Source organism: Ovis aries, chromosome 2 (assembly GCF_016772045.2).
Source record: "Ovis aries strain OAR_USU_Benz2616 breed Rambouillet chromosome 2, ARS-UI_Ramb_v3.0, whole genome shotgun sequence".
In the NCBI taxonomy this organism is placed as follows: domain Eukaryota; kingdom Metazoa; phylum Chordata; class Mammalia; order Artiodactyla; family Bovidae; genus Ovis; species Ovis aries.
Genome location: NC_056055.1, coordinates 172,937,144 through 172,963,890, shown reverse-complemented (window position 1 = coordinate 172,963,890; position 26,747 = coordinate 172,937,144). Strand labels below are relative to the sequence as shown.

At 37.1% G+C, this 26,747-nt stretch overlaps 1 protein-coding gene and 1 long non-coding RNA gene across 2 annotated transcripts in view; both read right to left on the bottom strand.

Annotated features, from left to right (window-relative positions):
• Nucleotides 1-26,747, bottom strand: part of LOC132659320 (uncharacterized) — a 288,550-nt gene that overhangs the window by 73,246 nt on the left and 188,557 nt on the right. The gene's annotated exons all lie outside the window — the stretch shown is intronic.
• On the bottom strand, nucleotides 15,815-16,200 carry LOC114112873 (alpha-ketoglutarate dehydrogenase component 4-like). The gene has a single exon (XM_042242740.2). The coding sequence runs from the start codon at nucleotides 16,192-16,194 to the stop codon at nucleotides 15,883-15,885; it is 312 nt and encodes a 103-aa protein (XP_042098674.1). The 5' UTR covers nucleotides 16,195-16,200; the 3' UTR covers nucleotides 15,815-15,882.

Genomic DNA, 26,747 nt, shown 5'->3' with positions numbered 1-26,747 from the left:
GCCTTGCCTAGATGGACCCAGCTGGCAAAGTAATGTCTCTGCTCTTTATTATGCTGTCTAGGTTGGTCATAACTTTCCTTCCAAGGAGTAAATGTCATTTAATTTCATGGTGGCAATCACCATCTACAGTTATTTTGAAGCCCAAAAAATTAAAGTCTGATACTGTTTCCACTATTTATCCACCTATTTCCCATGAAGTGATGGGACAAGATGCCCTGATCTTCGTTTTCTGAATGTTGAGTTTTAAGCCAACTTGTTCACTTTCCTCTTTCACTTTCATCAAGAGGCTTTTTAGTTTTTCTTCACTTTCTGCCATAAGGGTGGTGTCATCTGCATATCTGAGGTGATTGATATTTCTCCCGGCAATCTTAATTCCAGCTTGTGCTTCATCCAGTCCAGCGTTTCTCATGATGTACTCTGCATATAAGTTAAATAAGCAGGGTGACAATGTACAGCCTTGACATACTACTTTTCCTACTTGGAACCAGTCTGCTGTTCCATATCTAGTTCTAACTGCTGCTTCCTGACCTACATACAGGTTTCTCAAGAGGCAGGTCAGGTGGTCTGGTATTCCCATCTCTTTCAGAATTTTCCACAGTTTATTGCGATCCACAAAATCAAAGGCTTCAGCATAGTCAATAAAGCAGAAAAGAGGTTTTTCTGGAACTCCTTGCTTTTTGATGATCCAGCAGATGTTGGCAATTTGATCTCTGGTTCCTTTGCCTTTTCTAAAACTAGCTGGAACAGCAGGAAGTTCACAGTTCATATAGTGTTGAAACCTGGCTTGGAGAATTTTGAGCATTACTTTACTAATGTGTGAGATGAGTGCAATTGTGCAGTAGTTTGAGCATTCTTTGGGACTGGAATGAAAACTGAACTTTTCCACTCCTGTGGCCACTGCTGAAAGTGAAAGTGAAGTCGCTCAGTCGTGTCCGACTCTTTGCGACCCTGTGGACTGTAGCCCACCAGGCTCCTCCATCCATGGGATTCTCCAGGCAAGAATACTGGAGTGGGTTGCCATTTCCTTCTCCAGGGAAATCTTCCTGACCCAGGGATTGAACCGAGGTCTCCCACATTGCAGGCAGATTCTTTAACCTCTGAGCCACCAGGGAATTCCAGCCACTGCTGAGTTTTGCAAATTTGCTGACATATTGAGTGCAGCACTGTCACAACATCATCTTTTAGGATTTGAAATAGCTCAACTGGAATTTCGTCACCTTCACTAGCTTTTCTGATAGTGATGCTTCCCTAAAGCTCACTTGACATCACATTCCAGGATGTCTGGCTCTAGGTGAATGATCACACCATTGTGATTATCTGGGTCATGAAGATCTTTTTTGTATAGTTCTGTGTATTCTTGCCACCTCTTTTTAATATCTTCTGCTCTGTTAGGTCCATACCATTTCTACCCTTTATTGTGCATATCTTTGTATGAAATGTTCCCTTGGTATCTCTAATTTTCTTGAAGAGATCTCTAGTCTTTCCCATTCTATTGTTTTCCTCTATTTCTTTGCACTGATCACTGAGGAAGTCTTTCTTATCTCTCCTTGCTATTCTTTGGAACTCTGCATTCCAAATAGATATATCTTTCCTTTTCTCCTTTGCTTTTTGCTTCTCTTCTTTTCACAGCTATTTGTAAGGCCTCCCCAGACAGCCATTTTGCTTTTTTGCATTTCTTTTCCATGGGGATGGTCTTGATCACTGCCTCCTGTACAATGTCACAAACTTCTGTCTATAGTTCATCAGGCTATCTATCAGATCTAGTCCCTTAAATCTATTTCTCACTTCCAATGTATAATCATTAGGGATTTGATTTAGGTCATACCAGAATGGTCTAGTGGTTTTCCTACTTTCTTCAATTTAAGTTTGAATTTGGCAATAAGGAGTTCGTGATCTGAGCCACAGTCAGATCCCCGTCTTGTTTTTGCTGACTGTATAGAGCTTTTCCATCTTTGACTGCAAAGAATATAATCAATTTGATTTCAGTGTTGACCATCTGGTGATGCCCATGTGCAGAGTCTTCTCTTGTGTTGTTGGAAGAGAGTGTTTATTATGATCAGTGCATTCTTTTGGCAAAACTCTATTAGCCTTTGCCCTGCCTCACTGACTTCTCTGGTGGCTCAGGCAGTAAAGCATCTGCCTACAATGTGGGAGACCCAGGTTCAATCCCTGGGTCAGGAAGATCTCCTGTAGAAGGAAATGCAAACCCACTGCAGCATTCTTGCCTTGAAAATCCCTAGGACAGAGGAACCTGGTAGGCTACAGTCCAGAGGGTCGCAAAGAGTCAGACATGCCTGAGTGATTTCACTCTCCTTTCCTTTCCTGCTTCATTCTGAACTCCAAGGCCAAATTTGCCTGCTACTCAGGTGTTTCTTGACTTCCTACTTTTGCATTCCAGTCCCCTGTAATGAAAAGGACATATTTTGGGAGGTGTTAGTTCTAAAAGGTCTTGAAGGTCTTCATATAACTGTTCAACTTCAGCTTCTTCAGCATTACGGGTCATGGAATAGACTTGGATTAACATGATATTGAATGGTTTGCCTTGGAAGCAAACAGATCATTCTGTCATTTTTGAGATTGTATCGAAGTACTGCATTTCAGACTCTCTTGTTGACTATGATTGCTACTCCATTTTTTCTAATGGATTCTTGCCCACAGTGGTAGATATAATGGTCATCTAAGTTAAATTCACCCATTCCAGTCCATCTTAGTTCTCTGACTTGGACGTTTGGTATCTCCTCTCGGCCACTCACCACTCCAGCACCATGCTGGATGTATTCTAGTATACATCAGCACAAACTTAATGATTCAGTGATGTCAATTTCAGTGATTTTTGTGAATGTGGCATTTTTCTGGAACAAAATAACACATTCCTTGGCACCTATTATACAGATAGTAACTTGACGATTTCTGCCCTTATCATTATGTGTAAAGTTAATTAGAAGCTGTTTGTCTTCATGTATTTGGGACAACAGTATACTATTACTATCTTGTCACTGAGTTATACTAACCTTCCTAATCTCCATCCATTATGAATTTCAAAGAGAGTTTGATTTTCCTGATATCCCTCCAAAAAACTATGCTGTCTCCTTATATTGATAACATTTTCCTCTTTGTACTTAATAAGTAGGAAGGAACATATGTGTGCCAGAGGTGGGCACCAAATACCCATTATCATTTAGTGCCCCACCACACTGAGGTTCCTGGACCCACTGAACACATTGGGATATCTTCTATATCTTCAAAAAACAACACCACAAAACAACAACAAAAAACCAACCAACCACCGTCACAAAACCCTGCCACACAGCCATCCACTGGTATCAGTGGGGGATTGGTTCCAGTATCCCTTGGATACCTAGACCTGTGGATGCTCAAGTCCCTTATATAAAAAGCTATAATGCAGCTGGCCCTCTGTATAAGAGGATTCTGTGGATGCAGAGGCCACAGGTAGGACAGCTGACTATACTTTGCTGACTCACCAATGAAAACAGACCCAATGATAGTGCTCCTCTAAATTTAGGGGTAACTATCACTTATTCTGGCTCACTGTTTCAAGATGAATAGTGTGTTAGCTGGAAGCTTTCTGATTTTGAGTGAGGCTTTAAAGCAAAACGTCTCTGCAGCAAGAATGGGATACAGTTCATGCTGATCTGTCACTTCGGACCCAGGACTTGTAGACACACTGTTTTGGAAACATCTGTGCCAGAGAAATGCTGAATGAAACATCTGACAAACTCCCATATGAGAAGCACAGTGCAGACCCTAAGGACTTTGGAGTTGAGTTATGTCCTGCTGGCCTTCTCTCTCTGACAATTACACTCCATTTGAAATGCAGCCCTTGCTTTTGCTGACTGGGCACAAGGAGAAACTGAATACTTGACTATGGGGGTGCCAAGCAGGCAATCTAAATCACTTATTATGTACTTGGTATTATACAATTTATCAATCATAAAATTGGAACATTTTCAGCAGTCATTGCACTATATACTATGTGGACCAAAGTGGAAATTACACACATTCCAACACTAGTAAGTCCAGAGTACGTGGATAAAAAGCACCAAGAAGTTCAGATTTCAGTGCCTATTCTTGCTTCACTGACTCTTCCTCATCCAGTTTACAGCCTCATGGAAAATATTGCAAGACCTGTTGATGGAAAAGGGAAAAGGAAAGATCTGCATTCATGATGAATCTATGGTATTCAGTCCAAGGTGGAAATAGTGAAAAGAGAGAGACAGTGGTAATGAGATATCTTCCTAGTGGATTGGTTTTCTACTTTACATAAGATGGAGATGGCTCATAGTGAAGACTGACACCAATTCATATGTGATACTGCATCAGTTCAGTTCAGTCGCTCATTCTTGTCCAGGTCTTTGAAACCCCCATGGACTGCAGCATGCCAGGCTACCCTGTCCATCACCAACCCTCGGAGTTTACCCAGACTCAAGTCCATTAACTTAATGATGTCATCCAACCATCTCATCCTCTGTCGTCCCCTTTTCCTCCTGCCTTCAATCTTTACCAGCATTAGGGTCTTCTTCAAATAAACAGTTCTTCACATCAGGTGGTCAAACTATTGGAGCTTCAGCTTCAGCATCAGTCCTTCCAATGAATATTCAGGACTGATTTCCTTTAGGATTGACTTGTTGGATCTCCTGGCAGTCCAAGGGACTCTCAAGAGTCTTCTCCAACATCACAGTTCAAAAACATCACTTCTTCAGTGCTCAGCTTTCTATACAGTCCAACTCTTACATCCATACATGACCACCGAAGAAACCATAGCTTTGACTACATGGACTTTTGTTGGCAAAGTAATGTCTCTGCTTTTTAAAATGCTATCTAGGTTTGTCATAAACTGTCTTCCAAGGAGCAAGCGTCTTTTAATTTTATGGATGCAGTCACCGTCCACAGTGATTTTGGAGCCCAAGAAAATAAAGTTTGTCACTGTTTCCCCGTCTATTTCCCATGAAGTGATGGGACTGGATGCCATGATCTTAGTTTTTTGACTGCTGAGTTTTAATCTGGGTTTTTCACTCTCCTCTTTCACATTCATCATGAGGTTCTTCAGTTCTTTGTCACTTTCTGCCATAAGGGTGGTGTCATATGCATATCTGAGGTTATTGATATTTCTGCTGGCAATCTTGATTCCAGCTTGTGCTTCATCCAGGCTGGCATTTAGCATTATATATGCTGCATATAGTTTAAATAAGCAGGTGACAATATACAGCCTTGACGTACTCCTTTTTCAATTTGGAATCCACTTGTTGTTCCTAACTAAATTTCTAAAGCAACTAACTGTTGCTTCTTGATCTGCATACAGATTTCTTGGGAGGCAGGTAAGATGGTCTGGTATTCGCATCTCTTGGAGAATTTTCCACAGTTTGTTGTGATCCAGTCAAAGTCTTTGGCATAGTCAATAAAGCAGAAGTTTTTCTGGAATTATCTTGTTTTTTTTTTCTATGATCCAACAGATGTTGGCAATTTGATCTCTGGCTCTTCTGCCTTTTCTAAATCCAGCTTGAACATCTGGAAGTTCTCAGTTCGTGTACTATTGAAGTCTAGCTTGGAGAATTTTGAGCATTACTTTGCTATCATGTGCAATGAGGGCAGTTAGTTCTGCAGCAGTTTGAGTGCTCTTTGGCATTGACCTTCTTTGCAATTGGAATGAAATCTGTGACCACTGCTGAGTTTTTCAAATTATTGAGTGTAGCACTTTAACAGCATCATCTTTTAGGACTTGAGTCAGCTGGAATTCCATCACTTATATTAGCTATGTTCATAGTGATGCTTCCTAAGGTCCACTTCACTTTGGACTCCAGGATGTCTGACTCTAAGTGAGTGATCACATCATCATGGTTATCTGGGTCATTAAGATTATTTTTTGTATAGTTCTTCTGTGTATTTGCTCTTCTTGATATCTTCTGCTTCTGTTAGGTTCATACCATTTCTGTTGTTTATTGTGCCCATCTTTGCATAAAATGTGCCCTTGTTATCTCTAATTTTCTTGAAGAGATCTTTACTCTTTCCCATTCTACTGTTTCCTGTTGACTGGTAAGTCAGGGATTTGAACAAAGTTGACAATGAGTCTGAGAGTGAAGTTGATGGATATCTTGGCAGAGTATATTCTATATAAATATGCATATTATGCATGTTATCATAATATCATATCTATATAAATGTGATATTATGATAACATAATATCATAGACTGCATAGCTCAAAAACAACAGAAATTTATTGTTCTTACAGTTCTAGGAATCTCAAGAAGAAGGGACTAGCAGAGTCAGTATATGATGAGAATTCACTTTCTAGAGATAATAAGTCTTTTTGCTTTTCCCTCAACATGATGGGAATAGGACGTCCCCTGGGGTGTCTCTTATAAGAGCACTAATCCCATTCACAAAGGTTCCACTCTTATGACCTAATCATCTCCCAAAACCATCTCATTGCAGATTAAGCTTCAACATTGGGGTGGGGCACAAATATTCAGTCCACTGCAGGGCAGGAGTGATTATTAGGATTTCAACAAATCATCCACAAAGAAAATTTGCCTCCTTACTTATAGCATCTGGGAAATTAATGTGTTTAGAGGTCTTGGAACCCTCAATGTATTTACCAAATTTACTATTGCTTAAAATTTGATTTGTTTCTAATTATGAGCTTTTGTAAGTTGGATTTTAATGAACATCCTTATACAAGAAGGTCTTATATAGCAGAATTGCTAGTTTACATGCTCAAATAATAGTAATCTTTATGAAACAGCAGTAGATGGTTTTCCAAAGTGATTGTACTATGTTAGACTCCCAATACAAGAGTCTCAGAGGCTCTCAGTTCAGTTCAGTTGCTCAGTCATGTCCGACTCTTAGCAACCCCATTAATCGCAGCACACCAGGCCTCCCTGTCCATCACCAACTCCTGGAGTTCACTCAGACTCACTTCCATCAAGTCGATGATACCATCCAGCCATCTCATCCTCTGGCGTCCCTTTTTCCTCCTGCTCTCAATCCCTCCCAGCATCAAAGGCTTTTCCCATGAGTCAACTCTTCGAATGAGGTGGCAAAAGTACTGGAGTTTCAGCTTTAGCATCATTCCTTCCAAAGTAATCCCAGGGCTGATTTCCTTTAATGGACTGGTTGGATCTCCTTGCAGTCCAAGGGACTCTCAAAAGTCTTCTCCAACACCACAGTTCAAAAGCATCAATTCTTCAGCGCTCAGCTTTCTTCACAGTCCAACTCTCATATCCATACATGACCACAGGAAAAATCATAGCCTTGGCTAGACGGACCTTTGTTGGCAAAGTAATGTCTCTGCTTTTGAATATGCTATCTAGGTTGGTCATAACTTTCCTTTCAAGGAGTAAGCGTCTTTTAATTTCATGGCTGCAGTCACCATCTGCAGTGATTTTGGAGCCTCAAAAAATAAAGTCTAACACTCTTTCCACTGTTTCCCCATCTATTGCCCATGAAGTGATGGAACCAGATGCCATGATCTTCGTTTTCTGAATGTTGAGCTTTAAGCCAACTTTTTCACTCTCCTCTTTCACTTTCATCAAGAGGCTTTTTAGTTCCTCTTCACTTTCTGCCATAAGGGTGGTGTCATCTGCATATCTGAGGTTATTGATATTTCTCCTGGCAATCTTGATTCCAGCTTGTGTTTCTTCCAGCCCAGCATTTCTCATGATTCAGAGGCTCTATATCCTCACAAATACTTGATGTCTCCAGTCTTCCTTATATTAGCTGATCTGATAGGTGCAGTTTTTGTTTTTGCTTGATTTTCATTCTAAAATTTCATTGTGAGTGTGATTTGCATTAGCCATGGCACTGAGAACATTTTCATATACTTTGTGGTCATAGACCTCATTTTCTGCAGTGTTTATCCAAAGTTTTTGCTCATTTGAAGAAAGAGTTACTTGTCATTTTATTATTGATTTGTAGGATTTCTTTATTTTTCTGTATATGAATCATTTACCAGATATACTTTTATGAATATACTTTCCAAGTCTGTGGTTTGTCTCTTCCTTATCTTTATCTTTTGGTATTTAGAAGATTTTATTTTTAAAAGTCCATTTTTCAAAATATTTAAGAATAGTGCCTTTTCTGTTCTAATTAAGAAATATTTGCCTACACCAAGAGATTTGTCTATATCTCCTTCTAGAAGCTTTAAAACATTGGTTTTTACATTTAGGATTGTGATTCATTTTTTAAATTAATTTTGGTGTAAGGGGTAAGAATGAGGGGTCAACAGTAACTGATTTTGTAAGCACTCTTGAATTTGGATATTTGGTTTCTCCAGCAGTATTTGTTAATGTGCCAATTTGAATAGGTTTAGAGAGACCCAGGTAGCTGGTATAACAGCATTTCTGGGTGAATCTATGAGGATGTTTCTGGAAGAGATTAGCGCTTGCTTCAGTAAGCTGAGTAAGGACATCAGCTCTCACCAAAGTGGAGTGAGGAATAGTGGGTTCCTTCTCTCTTTTCTTAAGCTAGAACATTCATCCTTCCCAGTCCTCACACCTTGGAATTTCTGGTTCTGGGACTTTTGGACCCTAGATCTAATACATCGCCCCCAACCCCAGCCCCTGAACTCAAACTGAATTATACCACTCGCTTTCCTGGTTTTCCAACTTTCAGATGGAGCAGACTATGGGACTTAGTCTCCATAACTGTGTGAACCAATTCCTTTTATAATCTTTCTTCTTTATCTGTCATCTCACCTACTGATTCTACTTCTCTGGAGGACCCTAATAATTTTTAAATGAAATAATCCTCCCTTATGCAATTGAATTGTTTACTGATGCCCTTGTCAAATTCAAGTAATCATATACAGGGGTTCATCTATAGGCTTTCTTTTTGGTTTTGTTGATCTGTTCATGTATCTCTATACTAATATCCAATTGGCTCAGTTAATAGCTTTACTTTAAGTCCTGAAATATGGTACATCAGTCAATCATTTTAACTTTTATTTTTCAAGAGAACCTTGGCTTTTCTTTCCCCAGATTTATGCATATAAGTTATATTCTTAAATATGTATTATGTTCTACAATTATATAACATATAACATATTATAGTTATTGAACTAATTGTATATTATTGCATAGTATATAGTTACATATTAAAATTCTTGTTAAAAATAAACTCTCCAGTTATACAACAGAATTTAAATTGGGATGGAATAAGTGGAAATCTATAGATTAACTTCCTTATTACAAAATTCAGAGTTAAATTGAAAGAAGTAAGAAATACCACTAGACCATTCAGGTATGACATAAATCAAATCCCTTACAATTAAACAGTGGAAGTAATAGATTCAAGGGATTAGACTTGATAGACAAATAGATTCAAGGGATTAGATCTGATCCACAGAGTGCCTGAAGAACTATGGACAGAGGTTCATAACATTATACAGGAGGTGGTGATCAAAACCATCCCAAAGAAAAGAAATGCAAAAAGGCAAAATGGTTGTCTGAGGAGGCCTTACACATAGCTGAGAAAAGAAGAGAAGTCAAAGGCAAAGGAGAAAAGGAAAGATATATCCATCTGAATGCAGAGTTCCAAAGAATAGCAAGGAGAGATAAGAAAGCCTTCCTAAGTGATCAATGCAAAGAAATAGAGGAAAACAATAGAATGGGAAAGACTAGAGATCTCTTCAAGAAAATTAGAGATAACAAGGGGACATTTTATGCAAAGATGAGCACAGTAAAGGACAGAAACAGTAAGGATCTAACAGAAGCAGAAGATATTAAGAAGACATGGCAAGAATACACAGAAAAACTATAGCAAAAAAAAAAAATCTTAATGACCCAGATAATCACAATGGTGTGATCACTCACCTAGAGCCAGACATCCTAGAATGTGAAGTCAAGTGGGTCTTAGGAAGCATCACTACAAACAAATCTAGTGGAAGTGATAGAATTCCAGCTGAGATATTTCAAATCCTGAAAGATGATGCTGTGAAAGTGCTGCACTCAATATGCCAGCAAATTTGGAAAACTCAGCAGTGGCCACAGGACTGGAAAAGGTCAGTTTTCATTCCAATCCCAAAGAAAGGCAATGCTGAAGAATGTTCAAACTACCACACAACTGCACTCATTTCACATGCTAGCAATGTTCAAAATTCTCCAAGCTATGCTTCAACATTATGGATCTGACAGTTGGACCATAAAGAAAACTGAGTGCCAAAGAATTGATGCTTTTGAATTGTGGTGTTGGAGAAGACTCTTTAGAGTCCCTTGGACTGCAAGGAGATCCAACTAGTTAATCCTAAAGGAAATCAGTCCTGAATATTGACTGGAAGGACTGACACTGAAGCTCTAATAGTTTGACCACTTCATGTGAAGAACTGGCTCATTGGAAAAGACCCTGATGCTAGGAGGAGAAGGGGAGGACAGAGAATGAGATGGTTGGATGGCATCACCAGCTTGATGGACATGAGTTTGAGCAAGCTTCAGGAGTTGGTGATGGACAGGGAAGCCTGGAGTGCTGCCTGGCATGACTCATGGGGTAGCCAAGAGTCAGAAACAACTGAGTGACTGAACTGAGTTTAACTGATAGATCAACTTCAGAAGAAATGCCATCTTAATATTCAGACTTGTAATTTATGACATAGTTTATCTATTTATAAATATATAATATATATTTATATCTATTTATGTTTATAAATAGATAATATTTAGACCTTCAATTTATTTCAATTTTCAAGGCATAGGCCTTACACATAGTTCTTTAAAATTATTAGGTATATGTTGTTGTTGTTTATTTGCTCAGTCATGCCCACTCTTTGTGACTCCATGGCCTATAGCCCGCTAAGCTCCTCTGTCCATGGGATTTCCTAGGCAAGAATACTAGAGTGGATTGCCACGTCCTTCTCCAGGGAATCTTCCCAACACAGGGATTGAACCCACATCTCCAGCATTGCAGGCACATTTTTTTACCACTAGCCACCAGGGAGGAGAAGGAAATGGCAACCCACTCCAGTGTTCCTGCCTGGAGAATCCCAGGAACAGGGAAGCCTGATGGGCTGCCGTCTATGGGGACGCACAGAATCGGCCAAGCGACTTAGCAGCAATAGCAGCCACCAGGGAAGCCATTATATCACGTTTTGGAGGGTTGCAATTGTATTATTTTACAATTTTATTTTTTAACTATTTATTACTAAACATAAATAAGAACATTTTACAATCTCTTAAAGGGCTCTGATCTCCTATTGTAATTATTATTTCTATGATTCACTTTTAGATAATTCCAAATGACCTTCTTTTAAGTTAATAACCCTTTTGTGTGCATGTCCAGTCTACTTTTAAGCCAGTCAAATGAATACTCACTTAATTCCTGAATTTACATTTTTAGTTTTCTTTCTATGCTTAAATTCTTCACCTTTATACCATTTCATCGCTTTTCCTCTAAATTTTTGCTAATAATATTTATTTTTTGTTAATTCCTATAGCTGTGTCATCTATGGTTTTGCTTCTTTTTCCTTTTTTACTTTTTAAGTTACAGTATTCTGCTACTTTGCACATCTTTTAGATGCTTGTGTATGCACTGTACTTTAGGTATAAAATAGCAGTAGAGATTCAAGCAGACAAAAATCCTTCCATAAAGGACTTGTTTTGTTCCTTTGTTATGCAGCTAGGAACTTTAATTAGTTAGTTTAGGTAATTTGTGTTCTTGTTCTCCACAGTAAGATCAAGCCCTGCCTTCCAAAGGTGCTTTGAAATTTAATCAAACATGAATTAAGCAACTTTTTTTATCTTCTAACCAGCCTTCAATTTTCTAGGACCCCTAGAAATTCTTTATGTGGAGAATTGGTAAGCAGTCAGTTGATTTGCAGTAGGAAAATCTCAGTGAATCTCCTTTCTCCTCTACATTTTTTGCCAGTAATGGTCTTATTTTCCCATCCAATCATTGCATTGAGACGTAAAGAATGTTGCTGGTCTTTGCTCATTGCTGACGGCCCACTATCTTTCTAAAATTATTTTATTTAACCTTCTTTGTGCCCATACCTCTTTGATGACTTTTTAAAGTGTTTATTTTTAAAGTTAATCTTTTCTTTCTTAATGTTACAGAGTGGTCAATTGCTTTTGTGACTATCCATAACTTAACTAACATCAAAATTTCAACATACATTTTTTCTTGTTATGTTTTATTGTTTTTCAACATACAATTGAAAAATTTCAACATACATGTTTTATTGTTTTTCAGTTTAGTCATAGATAATCACACACAAAAAGAGCAAAGAGCAGTGTTTCAGATTCCAGAAAGATGTATGACTGAATTGATATCTACTGGGACTTTGAATGGGGACAAAAGAGGAAAGGTAACTCTAACAAAGAGAAAGGATGCGTGTTTACCTTATGTCCCAGAAGATTTAACCTTCACCTTTCTGCACTATGCTCTATGCTCCCCGCCCCTGCAAAAAAAGATTAATAATTTCATCAAGGAGCTTCCTTACCCATTTAACACCAGTTGGGTTGTCACTAGGCCGGAGGCACTGGTGAGGAAGAGGAGAGGGGCACGCCTGAGATTTCTGACATATTGCAGTGTTCTCTTTTGGTTGAGTGATTCCAAAAGTGTATATAAATATATGCAAACCTTAATTAGTCTGAAAACGTAATATTTATGCACTTCATTGTATATAGGCTCTATCTCAATTAAAATATATTTAAATGTGTATATAACAAACATTCTACTAAACAGTTAACTATTGAGATATCCTCATGAAACGAAAACCTAAATGAAGATGTCCACTATCCCTGCCCCTACCCAACATTTTAGCATTGCAGAAAGTCCTCTCTTCTACCATATGGCAAGGGGGAAAAATAAGAAAATCCATAAGGTTTAGAAAAAATAAGAAATTGGTCATAATTCAAGTATGACATTATATATGTAGAGAATTCAAAATATTAAAGAACTGAAAAAAGAACTTAACAAGGTCTCTAGTTATGACAATACATAAATAAATATGTATTTCTATGTAGTAACATAAAATTATAAACCCATGTTTCCTTAAAAATGACATCATTTTCAAGAATGATCAGATATCACAGAGTAAAACTGAAGCTAAGACATACACACAGAAAAATTACAAAACATTTTTGAGATAAATTAAAAGTGGCCTGCCTACGTAAATGGAGCTTTATTAATCACAATTCTGAGAAATGTAAAGATACCAATTATCTCCAAATTGATCTATAAATTAAATGAAATCTCAGTATGTGTGTGTATGTGTGTGTTTGTAGCACAAGCTGGTTCTTAAACATATATAAGAAAGCAATGGACCAAGAATAAACAAGATAAATCTGTAGAAGAAAAAGTTGGAGGAATTTTATTATCGGATATCAAAACTAAGTTACCCCAATTAAGACCATGCGGTGTTGGTGTAAGACAGACCAATAAATCAAAGGAATAAAATAGAGAACACAAACAAAAAGACTCTTCTATATGTATGGTCATTTGATTTACAACAAAATTGACTCTGTAATACAGTGTGGGAAGAATCATCTTTTCAATAACTGAAGCTGAGTCAACTGGATATCCATTTAGAAAAATATTTAATCTTGACACGTACCTCACACCATATGCAAAAATCAATTCCAGAAGGACTATAAATTTAAATGTAATAGATAAAGCAATAAAACTTCTGAAAGAAGATATGTTAGAATACTTTAATAAGCTTGTAATTGGCAAAGACTTCTTATACTGGACATAAAAACATAACCATGAAATGAAAGACTGATAGATGAACTACATTAAAATTTAAAGTATCTACTCATCAAAAGATACCATTACAGAGATACCATTACAAGATACCAAAACATAAAGCAAGAAGTAGAAGATATATACGTACTAGAATATATTAAAAATTATTATGAGTCAATAAAAGAAAGACAACACATCAGGAAAATAAAAGACCTGAAGAAAGCAAGTGGCAAAAGAGAATACTCAAATGGCCGATAAATGAAAAAGTGCTAAATTTCATCAGTCCTCAGCACATTGCAATTAAATCACATAGCTATCACTACACATTTGCCAAATGGCTAAGATAAAAATAAAATATAAGATTAGGTAATGGTAAGAATGCAGCACAATAGAAACCTTCATATACTACAGCTGGGATTGTAAATTAGTACAACTTTAGATAAACTTTGTAGATGTTTACCGTTAAGTGGAATAAATGCACATCCTATGACCCACTGATTCCATTTATATGTAGGTGTGGACCTATGTTCACCAAAAGATATGTAGAAGAATGTGTGACTGTACCATTGGTAATAACCCTAAACAGGAAACAGCTCAAATTTTTGACTATGGATTGGATAAAGTGTGGAAATACAATCAAGTTATCACACAATGAGAAGGATACAAATATTTTTACATCTGAGTCTATGTAATGTCCAGCTATAAAGTACTGCTAATCTTCTGTATCTTAAACTATGTGGTACTCACTTACTATCTGTGTACCATCAGTAAGTGTGTGTGTGTGTGTGTGTGTGTGTGTGTGTGTGTATTATTAAAAGTTTACTGAAAAAAAAAAAACAAATACACCTTACAAGTTTCCAGGGATCTATTTCCCATAAAATCATATAATAGAAATTAAATCACAAGTACATAACGACATATATGTTATTGTTGTTTAGTCTCTAAGTTGTATCCAACACTTTTGCAACCCCATGGACTGTAGCCTGCCAGGCTCCTCTGTCCATGAGATTTCCCAGGCAAGAATACTGGAGTGGTTGCCGTTTCCTTCTCCAGGGGGTCTTCCCAACCCATGAATCAAACGCACATCTCCTGCATTGGCAGGTGGGTTCTTTACCACTGAGCCACCAGGGAAGCCCAACAACATATATAATAATGTTAACTGCAGCATTTTTAATAGGAAAAAAGAGAGGTAAAAGCCCTTCAATAAGGAATTTTTATATGAGTAATGATATGTGCACATAATGGAATATTATACAATTATTAAAGAATTAGAGTCATCACTTGGAAGTATTTCTATGAGGTAGCAAGTGAATAAAGCAAAGTGCTACAAAGCAAGAAAAGGTTTTAGAGGATTAAATTTTTTTTGACAATTAAGTTTGAGAAAGTTTATGATTATCAGGATTTGTATACATGATCACAATCAAAACAGAGATAAACCAAAGAACAAGACTTCCTTAACTCCCCTGAAAACATAATAAATTACAAATTTTGTTCAAGTGTTATTCCTATGCTATATTCATTTTGAGCTCATTTCCATTATATACTCTGGCATTTCTTTTCTGAATACAGGTTACATATAATATTATGTGTTAACTCCCTAGTCTTAATACTATAAAGTCACCTGTTCTACCATGGGTATATCTTAATCATTTAGAGTAGGATATGCTTGCTAGTAAGCCAATTATACTTCAGTAACTTTGTGAATGCAAAAACATTGAGAAGTAAGAACAAATAATGCAGTTATTATTTCACAGATCCTCATTCAAATTCAGGAAAATTACTTCCAGAAAGCTGCAATTCTGCCAAGTATATTCTATGTTTAAACAGAAACTGAAAGAAAAATAAATTTACTGGAAGCCTTTGATGGTTCACTGGACATTATGTGCTTTCGATAGTTCAACACTATTATGCTTGATAACCAAGAGTAAATTAATAGGCTAACATTTTAAAATCTATGCTTTAATTAAGGAAAAGTATACAAACAATCAGGTAAGCTTATAGAGAAGCTGACCAAGATACATAAACTAGGATATGTGTCAGTCTAAAATTTCTATTCTCCATCTTTTTTTTCTTTTTAGAGAATATTTATTAACATCATTTAATATACATTTTCATTTGTCATTCTGGAAGTCCTTTTTTAGAAAGACTCTTCTTTGTCTGATGACAAACAGCAGCCACATTGTCAGTAATTATTCTGGACCTCCACGTTGGATAAATTCAATTTCTTCTTGAGACACAAGTTTCCTTCTGTAAATCTGAGGTAAAGTTTTTATTATCTCTGCAGTGTCTGGTGGACCCTGATTCCTCAGCCAGTCTGACGATTTACTTTCCTTAGAATGCTGTGAAATTGAAGAAGTATGAGATGGTAGTCCTGTTGATCTCAGAACTTCTGATACATTTGGCTTAGGATCGTCTCTTCTGTCAGGGAACCTTATTAATGGAGTATGTGGCTTGACTACCTGAATGACCCTCCTGGCAGACACCATCTTGCTGCCCATCATGACCCCAAGAAGGGGCAGCTTCCCAGGATTAAATTTTTACAAAATCATCCAAACTTCTATATACATGAATGTATATAATTATGTACTGTATATTCATATACAATTTTATGCACTATTGTGAAGTCATGGAGACATTTTGAATAGGGCCTACATTTTTAGAATAGGAAGGACTGATACATGATGACAGATAAGAACAAGATTAGACATATTTACATTTTTTATAAAACCTTAATAATATAACCAAATTTGTTTGTTTTTGTTACAGTGAATAAACAGATGTGTAAACTTAAGATGAACAATAGAAAATGAAAACATTAAAGACTTAAAGGAAAGAAGACCAAAAATTAGAAAAAAGGAAATTTATAGGCCAACTTTAACCACAGACATTTTAAAAATATTAGCATACCAAACTCAAACATTTACTTTAAAAAACATGTCATAACTCTTATCAGATTTTCCAACGAATACAGTGATGCTAAACATTTATAAACAAATTTATAGATGTAACTTTCTATATTTAGATATTAAAGAAAGATAAACAATCTATTAGCTCAAAATGTATGAAAAGCATTTGATTAACTTCAATGCTCATTAATGATAACAACTGCTAGATAACTAATAAATGGGAACCCCGTTAGTCTGAATCATCTGCACACTGCTAACGGAGATGTCAGAAATACTCTTCTGAAAATCAGCAGTACATCAAGGATGCACAGTATGACTGCTACTATTCAATATTATTTTAAAGGTCATATCCCAAGTGGCAAGACAAGACAAATAATGGGAAAAAATTATCATTATTCAAAATGACGGGATTGTCAATATGTAAAGGCCAATATCCAAAAGCAAACTATAATTAAAAAGAGAAGAAAGATTTTTCCTGACAAAACTTATGTCAAAATATATACCTTTGTGATAGCTATAGGAGTTCATTTACTGTTTGCTAAAATAGAGTCATAACTTCAGGAAGACAATAAAGCTTCACAGGTCATTATAATCTGGAATGTCTCTGTCTTTTCTAGTTTATCTAGGACATGGGGCAGCCACAACTGTAGATGCCATTATTACATTTATGTAATGGCATCTACTCAACATTTGGTGTTCGGGACAGAAAGATGAAATAAATATCTATGTTTTCCTCAAGAAACTCAGAGTTTATTTTGGGAAAGAAAGACTCATAAATTGTATGGTACAATAAAACGTTAGGCAATAAAGTGTTTAGTATAATAAAAGCATGTTCAGAATATCTTAGAGGCTCAAAGATGTTAAGTTTGCCTGGAATGATTAGCAGATATCTCCTCAAAGGATTTGAAACTGTTTTGAGACAGATTGAGGAATGACATTCTAGGTAGATGAAACAGGCAAGATAATATAGAGGTATATGATACCTGAAATATTCAGAAACTGCAATTAGACCAGAGTTACAGAAGCATAGCTTTAAATGGGACTATGGAATGGACTTCTTGAGAAGCAGAGGAGAGTTGAATTGTAGACAGTTATCCATAGCATAAAAGCAGTGTGCAAATTATCCAAAGGTCTGGAGAGCCATTCGATATGCTTTAGCAGAACATGACTCAGGTTTGATTTTAGTAACAAGGAATAGTGGCAGTGTAATAGAGGCAAGGAGGAAATTGCTACAGAAACAGAAAGGAGAGGACCCTAAAAATTATGTGGGTCTTGTCTGAGGAAAAAGATGAGTGGGGGACACATCTGATGTGAGATACCCAGAGGATCAGCAGGCCGAGATCTTTAGACCTGCATCCCTGGAAAGGGGAATCTACCATCTTTTAGGGTAAAAAATAGGGTTGTTTTCTATTTCCAAATTTCACTGGATTAAAATCTCTCTATGCTCTTTTAGATTAACCAAAAATAAGTGCAATTTTCATGCTTTTTAAGTTTACCCAAGTCTTTTAATATATTTATAAAAATATTATTTTCATGACCAAATGAGTTTCATTTTTATAACTAAAACATTTATCTACTAATTCCAGTGAAACTGTAATTTTAGTTCTGCTACCTCTCATCTGAAATACTCAACATGCTTATTTGAATAGTTAATAAATATATAGAGAGGATTCTACTTTTTTCTAACCTTTATTTTATTTTCCTTCTGAATATTCTTATTCTTCTCCCTCTTTGGCAAATATTACTGCTTTATATGGTCTTATGTGTATTTAATCTACTTTTCAACCTACTTTATATTTATATAGAAGAAAATAATTGGCCTCTTCCATCTTTATTTATTACTTTTTCTTGGATATTCATTTAAGACACTGAGATACATCATAGATTTTTCCATAGCAAATCTTACTTTCTTATATTATTTTCTTGGATCAAGATAACTTGCCACCAATATATACATTTATCCAAATTTATCTTTTTAAATAACATGTATTTTCCTAGCTCATCTTGAATGCTTTCATCACAGCAATAACTCTGTATTATCTTATGGTATTTAAAATGACTTGATATTTATAACTGGTATATAAGATATATTTCAATGCCCAAAGAAGCATTATTCATTTAAGTGTGGATACTAAAATCCCTGTAAATTTTTATTCTCTTTCTTAATTTTAAGATTCTAAAATATTGCAGTTTCAACAGGAAAGAATTCAGCGTGACAATTATCCTTCTCCTATTTTAATACTGAGTAATTTATTTTTTCTCTGTCAGGTAGAACATATTTATATAACTGGATCAAAATTAGAACAAGATTAATACTATGCTCTATCTGTGTTCATATCCTAACTGCACATTCTAAAAATTCAAGTTCCATTTGTAGTTGCTTTGAAAAAATAAAACTCTCCCTGACACTTGGATGATTGAATCCTTTGGTGATTACAGTTAGAATGCCTTTCATATATTTACTCTCCAGCTCACAACGATCCCTTTTTGAAGGGAACGGCCCTCTGATCCACAGGCATGAGAGCCCAGGAGTCATGCCACATAAACTTTGGTTCCATGGCCAAGTTCCCATACAAGCTCTATTTAAGTGTTGTATGATCTTGAACAAAGATCTTAGTCTTAGTGAGTCTTAGTTTCCTTTTTCCAAATTGAAGATGATAATTATAATACTTCCTCATTGAATTGCTGAGTGGATTAAATAATAAATATAATACTTTCTCCAATGTAACTAAGTAATAGTAATACAAGTATCACTTTTTAAGAGAGTATCTGACATATGATTATTATTTTATATAAATCCATGATCTTTTTCACCTTCTTCTTCCCAGAATGGAATGAATCTGACCAGGGATGATATCTATTTCACGCTGACTTTTCAGATGATCTCCTGGGAATATGGAGTTAATACTGAGAGATCCGGTTAGTCTCTGTTAATAAGTTGAATTGGAACAACTGAACCTAGAAGTTGAGGTTATGGCTATGCTTAGCTTTGTTGTTATTGTTGTTGTTGTTGTTGTTGAGGCTCAGCTGTAGCTATTTGCTGACTTCAAGTTTTAGGGAAAACTTAGGGGTTCTTATATTCACTGTTTACATTTCTCCTTGATTTTTCTTTCAACAAAACAGACTTTAGTAATTCAGTATGTACAAAGGTTACATCTCTTGATTGTAAAGAAGAGTTTCAATATTCTCAGAATGTTAAGGTGACTGGATTGATCCATTCAACATCTGTTCTGCTATCATCATTTTAGTTTTGAACTGTGGGCAGCAGTGAAGAAAATCAGATAGAATGCTGAGCAGTGCACTCAAGGTAGACCCACCTCAAAGCTACTTCCTTAAAAGGAACACATCCTTAAAAATACAGCCACAGAATGGCTTCTCTTAGACTCTTAAAACAGTGGATCTCAGATATTTAGCTGTTTTGTCCATTAAAAGAAAGAGATTGATTCTACCCCAGATGTTCTCATGTTACTATCTGTATCACCATAATTATGCTCACCTCAAAAGAATTAGGAAAGATCTTTACCTTAGAATTACTTCAAGTCCTTTCAGTTAAATATTTAATTTTATGAAAAATTTCTCTACATTTTCCTTTTTTTCCTTATTTCACGATCAGTTGGTGCCAAAGCTCTCGTCTGATGGTACTTTTTATTCTTCACTTTTAGTGCCTGCCAGTTCAAAGCATTATATTTATTATGTATCTTTCTCTGTCATCCATTAAGTTTTCTTCTCCTGAGGGGGGAAAAAAGTGTTGCTCATTTATTGTTATAATCCCCATCATAACCAGGCAGCCCCTTGTACATGTCTGATATACAGTCAGTGTTCAGTAATAAGCATGTGATCCAGGAGAAGCTGATTTTTTTTTAAAACTCAGTGCATAGTTGAGTGAGAATAAAATTTGGGCAGACCAAGACTTTTTAACCTAAAATGCCCCAGTCTTTACTGTAGAGACTACCACCTAGCTCCACAATGGCACACACTTAAAACAAAGTCTCATTTCACCAATTATCTTTGCTTTATGGGTCCGGTGATTACCTAGGGTATATCTTGAGGGCCATCCCTAATTACTTAATTTTCCTTTTTAAAGGCATTCCTATTTTTCTAGCTTAAACAATTTCAACAGCTCTGGGGTAGACAATAATAAGTGTCTTAGAAATAAATTATAGGCTAAAGGCATTGTTGAGCCATTTGCATTTAAGACTCATTTACTGAAATTATCAGGCTGGGTTATAACAGATTGTGGCTGAGGCACCTGCTGCTTAAGACTTTCAAAAGCTATTTTGACTTAGAAATGATTTCTAACATAACAGGAATCTTTTACTACTAACAATGTGAACTGAGGATAAACTTACTAGTTCTGTTAACCTGTTATCAAAGATAAAGTTCTTGTATCTAAGACTTTTGTTGTTGTTCAGTTGCTCACTCAAGTCCAACTCTTTGCGACCCCATGGACTGCAGGAAGCCAGGCTTCTCTGTACTTCACTATCTTCCTGAGTTTGCTCAGATTCAGTGTCCTTTGAATCGGTGATGTCATCCAATAATCTCATCCTCGGTCATCCCCTTCTCCTCCTGCCTTCAACTTTCCTAGCCTCAGGGTCTTTTCCAATGAGTCAGCTCTTTGCATCAGATGGCCAAAATATTGGAGCTTCAGCTTCAGGATCAGTCCTTCCAATGAATATTCAGGGTTGATTTCCTTTAGGGTTGACTGGTTTGATCTCCTTGCTATCCAAGGGACTCTCAAAAGTTTTCTCTGGCACCACAGTTCGAAAGCATCCATTTTTAGGCCCTCAGCCTTCTTTATGGTCCAACTCTCACATCTGTACATGATTACTGGAAAATCCTTAGCTTTGACTATTGTGAGGTATTTGACTGTGTGAGGTATTTAACACAGCAGAAAGAACCACATACTTTTGCCTTCCTGCAAAAGGGACAGTATATGACAGAAAGGTGGAGTTCTGTTCCTACCACTCCTAATTCTCAAACTCTGGCCAACTCTCTGGTTTCACAAAGAATTAGTCTTAGAAGCTGCAGTACTTCATGCATCTGACCTCTGAGGCTGTCATAAACTGAGAGACAGCTTCGCTCTTTTCTGGGCAAGCAGAGACTCTTATCAAAACTCATAGTTTTTACATATTTTGAACACACACTCTAATTCTATCTCCAACACCTTAAATGTTTCCCACAGGCATATATTTCAAGCAACTGATCGAACACAGGTAGTCTGGCACCAGCTCCAAAGAAATACTCTCACTTAATGAAATCAATTGAATTAATTTCACTTGACCACTCAATTACTGCCAATACACATGTTAAATCATCACTTCAAGGTAATTTGTTTTATAATTACTTGGCATAGTAAAAATTAATCACTTGGAAGCATTACAAAGTAGGTTTCACTTTTTGCCAGACAGAAAAAGTGGTTTGCAAGCATATCTCCCACTACCAACCCAGCCCCACTGAGCGCTTACTATGGTCTAACATACAAATATTCTATTGCGTGGGTTTCTTCAGCTCAGTGTTTTCTTAAGTCTTCATTAATTCTCTTCATTGGTTAACTCTTCAAATAGCAAACCCCTATTCATCATTCTGCCCTCAGCCTTAAAGGTGCTTCTTTGGAGAAAATTTTCCGAATTCTAAGGTTAGGTTAGGTACTTCAGTTATGTGAAAATGCTCTCATTTTTATTACAAGATAACTTATTTGTTTGCTGCTTCTCTCACAATATTACAAATTTCATGTGATGAGGGGCTTTGCCCCTGCTACCTTTAGCTCTGTGCTCAACAACTACCACAGAGGCAGTGACAGGAGCCCCATTCACTGCTGTGAAATAACATCTAGAATACCGTGGCAGCAATGAAATTTCCAGGCTAGTCCTTAAAGAACAGTAGTAGCTATGCCAGATTTTGTGATTAGCATTGTGAAGCAATGAAAAAGATGGTAGTAATCCAAATTTTCCTGGGCAACTCATCGTCAAATCAAAGGTTTGTAAACTCCTCTCTGGACAGACACACATGCTATTCAACTGGGAAAAAAAAATAGAAAATCTTAATAAATTCTCAACTGTGGAAATAAACATATGCATTCCTAGGGAATTTTGGAAATATTTGAAGAGGAAGAATCTTTCCATGTCTATGTGTTCCTATAAGTCTAATAGATGATAGCAGTGAGCATAGAACTTGAGGGAAATTCAGGTGAGGGTGACCTTCTTTGGTTATTTGTCTGCCAGGATTGCCAGGATAAAAAAATATCACAGTCACAGACTGAGTATTTGAAACAACACAAATTTACTTTTCTCATATTTCTGGATTCTGGAAGTCCAAGACCAAGGTGTGAAAAGATTAGGTTTCTCCTGTGCCCTCTCTCCTGGCTTCCAGATGGCCAGCTTCTCACTGTGTGCTCACATGACCATTTATCTGATCATGTGCATCCCTGATGTCCCTTCCTCTTATATGGATACTAATCGTGTTGAATTAAGATGTCTTTGGATATCAAGACAGCATTTCATCTTAATTCCATATAGGCCCAATTTCCAGATATAGTCACAGTGAGCAGCTAGGGATTCTTCTAAACATGAATTTAGGAGGGACACAATCCAGCCTATAAAATCTAATAAATTTCATGATTCTTGGATATCACAGGTATCTGCCCTGTCAAAGGAATAATCTTTAATGGTGCTATATTTTGTCATGCATGAAATAAATCATACAAAGATTATTCAGTTCAGTTCAGTTGCTCAGTCGTGTCCGACTCTTTGTGACCCCATGAATTGCAGCACGCCAGGGCTCCCTGTCCATCACCAACTCCCAGAGTTCACTCAAACTCACGTCCATAGAGTCGGTGATGCCATCCAGCCATCTCATCCTCTGTCGTCTCCTTCTCCTCCTACCCCCAATCCCTCCCAGCAGCAGAGTTTTTTCCAATAAGTCAACTCTTTGCATGAGGTGGCCAAAATACTGGAGTTTCAGCTTTAGCATCATTCCTTCCAAAGAACACCCAGGACTGATCTCCTTGCAGTCCAAGGGATTCTCAAGAGTCTTCTCCAACATCACAGTTCAAAAGCACCAATTCTTTGGTGCTCAGCTTTCTTCACAGTCCAACTCTCACATCTATACATAACCACTGGAAAAACCATAGCCTTGACTAGATGGACCTTTGTTGGCAAAGTAATGTCTCTGCTTTTCAATATGCTATCTAGGTTGGTCTTAACTTTCCTTCCAAGGAGTAAGTATCTTTTAATTTCATGGCTGCAGTCACCATCTGCAGTGATTTTGGAGCCCAGAAACAAAGTCTGACACTGTTTCCACTGTTTCCCCATCTATTTCCCATGAAGTGATGGGACCAGATGCCATGATCTTAGTTTCGTGAATGTTGAGCTTTAAGCCAACTTTTTCACTCTTCTCTTTCACTTTCAGAAAAGAATCTTAAAGTTTGCATTTTGCTGTTAAGATTACATGGTCAAGAGATGGGATCAAGATGGTGAGATAGCATGAAAAGATGCTCAACAGCACTAATTGTTAGAGAAACGCAAATCAAAACTACAGTGACTAGAATGGTCAGAATGGTCATCATCAAAAAGTCTATAAACAATAAATACTGAAGAGGATATAGAGAAAAAGGAATCTTCCTACACTGTTGGTGGGACAACCAATAGTTTGTGTAAACTAGCACAACTACTATGGAGAATAGGATGGAGATTACTTAAAAAGCTAAAAATAGAGCTACCAAAGTGACCCAACAATCCCACTCCTGGGCATATATCCAGAGAAAAATTTGAAAGATACATGCACTCCAATATTCACTGAAGCACTATTTATAATACCTAAGACATGGAAGCAGCTTAAATGTCAATCAACAGAGGACTGGATAAAGAAGATGTAGTACACATACAAATGGAATATTACTTAGCCACCAAAACAAATAACACCATTTGCATCAACATGGATGGACCTAGAAATTATCATACTAAGTGAAGTTAGAGGAAGACTAATATCATATGATATCCCTTATATATGGGACTTTAAAAAATGATACAAATTAACTTATTTATAAAACAGAAACAGACTTCAAAAACAAACTTATGGTTATCCCAAGAAACTTATGGTTACCAAAGAGGAAAGGTGTTGTCGGGGAAAGATAAATTAGCAGGAGTTCGGGGTTAACATATACACACTGCTGTATATAAAATAATCAACAATGACCTACTGTGTAGCACAGGGAACTCTACTCAATATTCTATAATAATATATATGGGAAAAGAATCTGAAAAGGAATTGATATATGTATCTGTAAAACTGAGGGGCTTCCCTGGTGGCTCAGCAATAAGGAACCTGCCTGCAATGCAGGGGATGCAGGTTTGATACCTGGGTGGAACTTGGTGGGCTACAGTCCATGAGGTTGCAAGAGTAGGACATAATTTAGTGACCAAACCATCATCACCACCATGTATAACTAACCAGTTTTCTGTACTCTTGAAACTAATGACAATATTATAAATCAACTATACTCCAATATACAATATTTTTTTAAAGATGGTGAAGTAGGAAGATCCTAAGATCACCTCCTCCCATAAACACAAAAATCACAGCAATATATAGAGCAATGCACTCCGAGAACAACCTAAAGAGTAGCAGGACATCTCTTCTATAATTAAGGATACAAAGGCGAAAAAGCACATTGAGATAGAAAGGGAAAGCAGAGACAACATCCTGTCAGGACCAAACCCCAATGTAACCTACAAACAGGAAGGGATATCATAAATGTGGGGGTCTTCCCTAAGAAGCAAGGAGTTTGAGCCCTCACATCAAATGCTCGAGGTCTGAGGATAGGCACCAGGAAGATAAGTCCCCATAACTGGCTTTGAAATACAATGAAACTGAAGTCTAGGAGAGCCAGAGGGCTGTTCTATATTGGAGTCTTCTCTTAAAGAGCCCATTAAACTCACTCCAAGTCCTGGTACAGAAACACCTGGGGAAAAAAAAAACCAAAAACCAAAAAACAAAAAACAAAACAATACAACTCAAAAATGAGCAGAAGACCTAACTAGACATTTCTCCAGAGAAGAAATAGAGATGGTCAATAGGCACATGAAAAGATGCCCAACATCACTAATTATTGTAGAAATGTAAATCAAAACTACAATGTGGTTCATTAGTATTATTTCTTTTTAGATGCCACATATAAGGGATGACATACAAATGATTTTACTTAAAAACAGAAACAGGTTTCTGTTTACCAGCTCAGCTGGTAAATAATCCACCTGCAATGTGGAGACTCTGGTTCGATTCCTGGGTTGGGAAGATCCCTGGAGAAGGAGTAGATTCCAGTATTCTTGGGCTTTGGTGGTGGCTCAAACAGTAAAGAATCCGACTGCAATGCAGGAGACCTGGGTTGGATCCCTGGGTCGGGAAGATCCCTTGAAGGAGGGCATGGCAACCCATTCCAGTATTCTTGAGCCTGGAGAGACCCCATGGAGAGAGGAGCCTGGCAGGCTGCTATCCAGTTCATGGGATCCCAAAGAGTTGGACATGAATGAGCAACTAAGCACAGCACAGAACAGAAACAGACTCACAGACTTATAGAACAAACTCAAGCTTGGCCATGGGAAGGATGGGGAAAGGGAAAGTTGGGGAGTTTGGGATGGACATGTACACATATTGAAAATGGATAACCAAGAAGGACCTCCTGTACAGCACATGGAACTCTGCTCAATATTATGTAACAGCCCAGATGGGAGGGAAGTTTGGGGGAGAATGGATATATGTAGATGTATGGCTGAGTCCCTTTGCTGCTCACCTGAAACTAGCACATTGTTAATCATCTATACCCCAAAGCAAAGTAAAAAGTTAAAAGAAATTACAATGAAGTACCATCTCACACCAGTTAGAATGGCCACCATTAAAGGGCCTACAAAGAACAAATGCTGGAGAGGGTGTGGAGAAAAGAGAACCCTCCTACATTGCTGGTGGGAATGCAAGTTGGTGCAGTCACTGTGGAAGACAGTACGGCAGTTCCTGGGCAGATATCTGAACTAAACTAAAATTCAAAAAGATATGCACACCACAGTGCTCATAGCAACACCATTCACACTATCCTTTGCATGGAAACAACCTAAATATCCATCAACAGATGAAAGGATAAAGAAGACATGGTACAT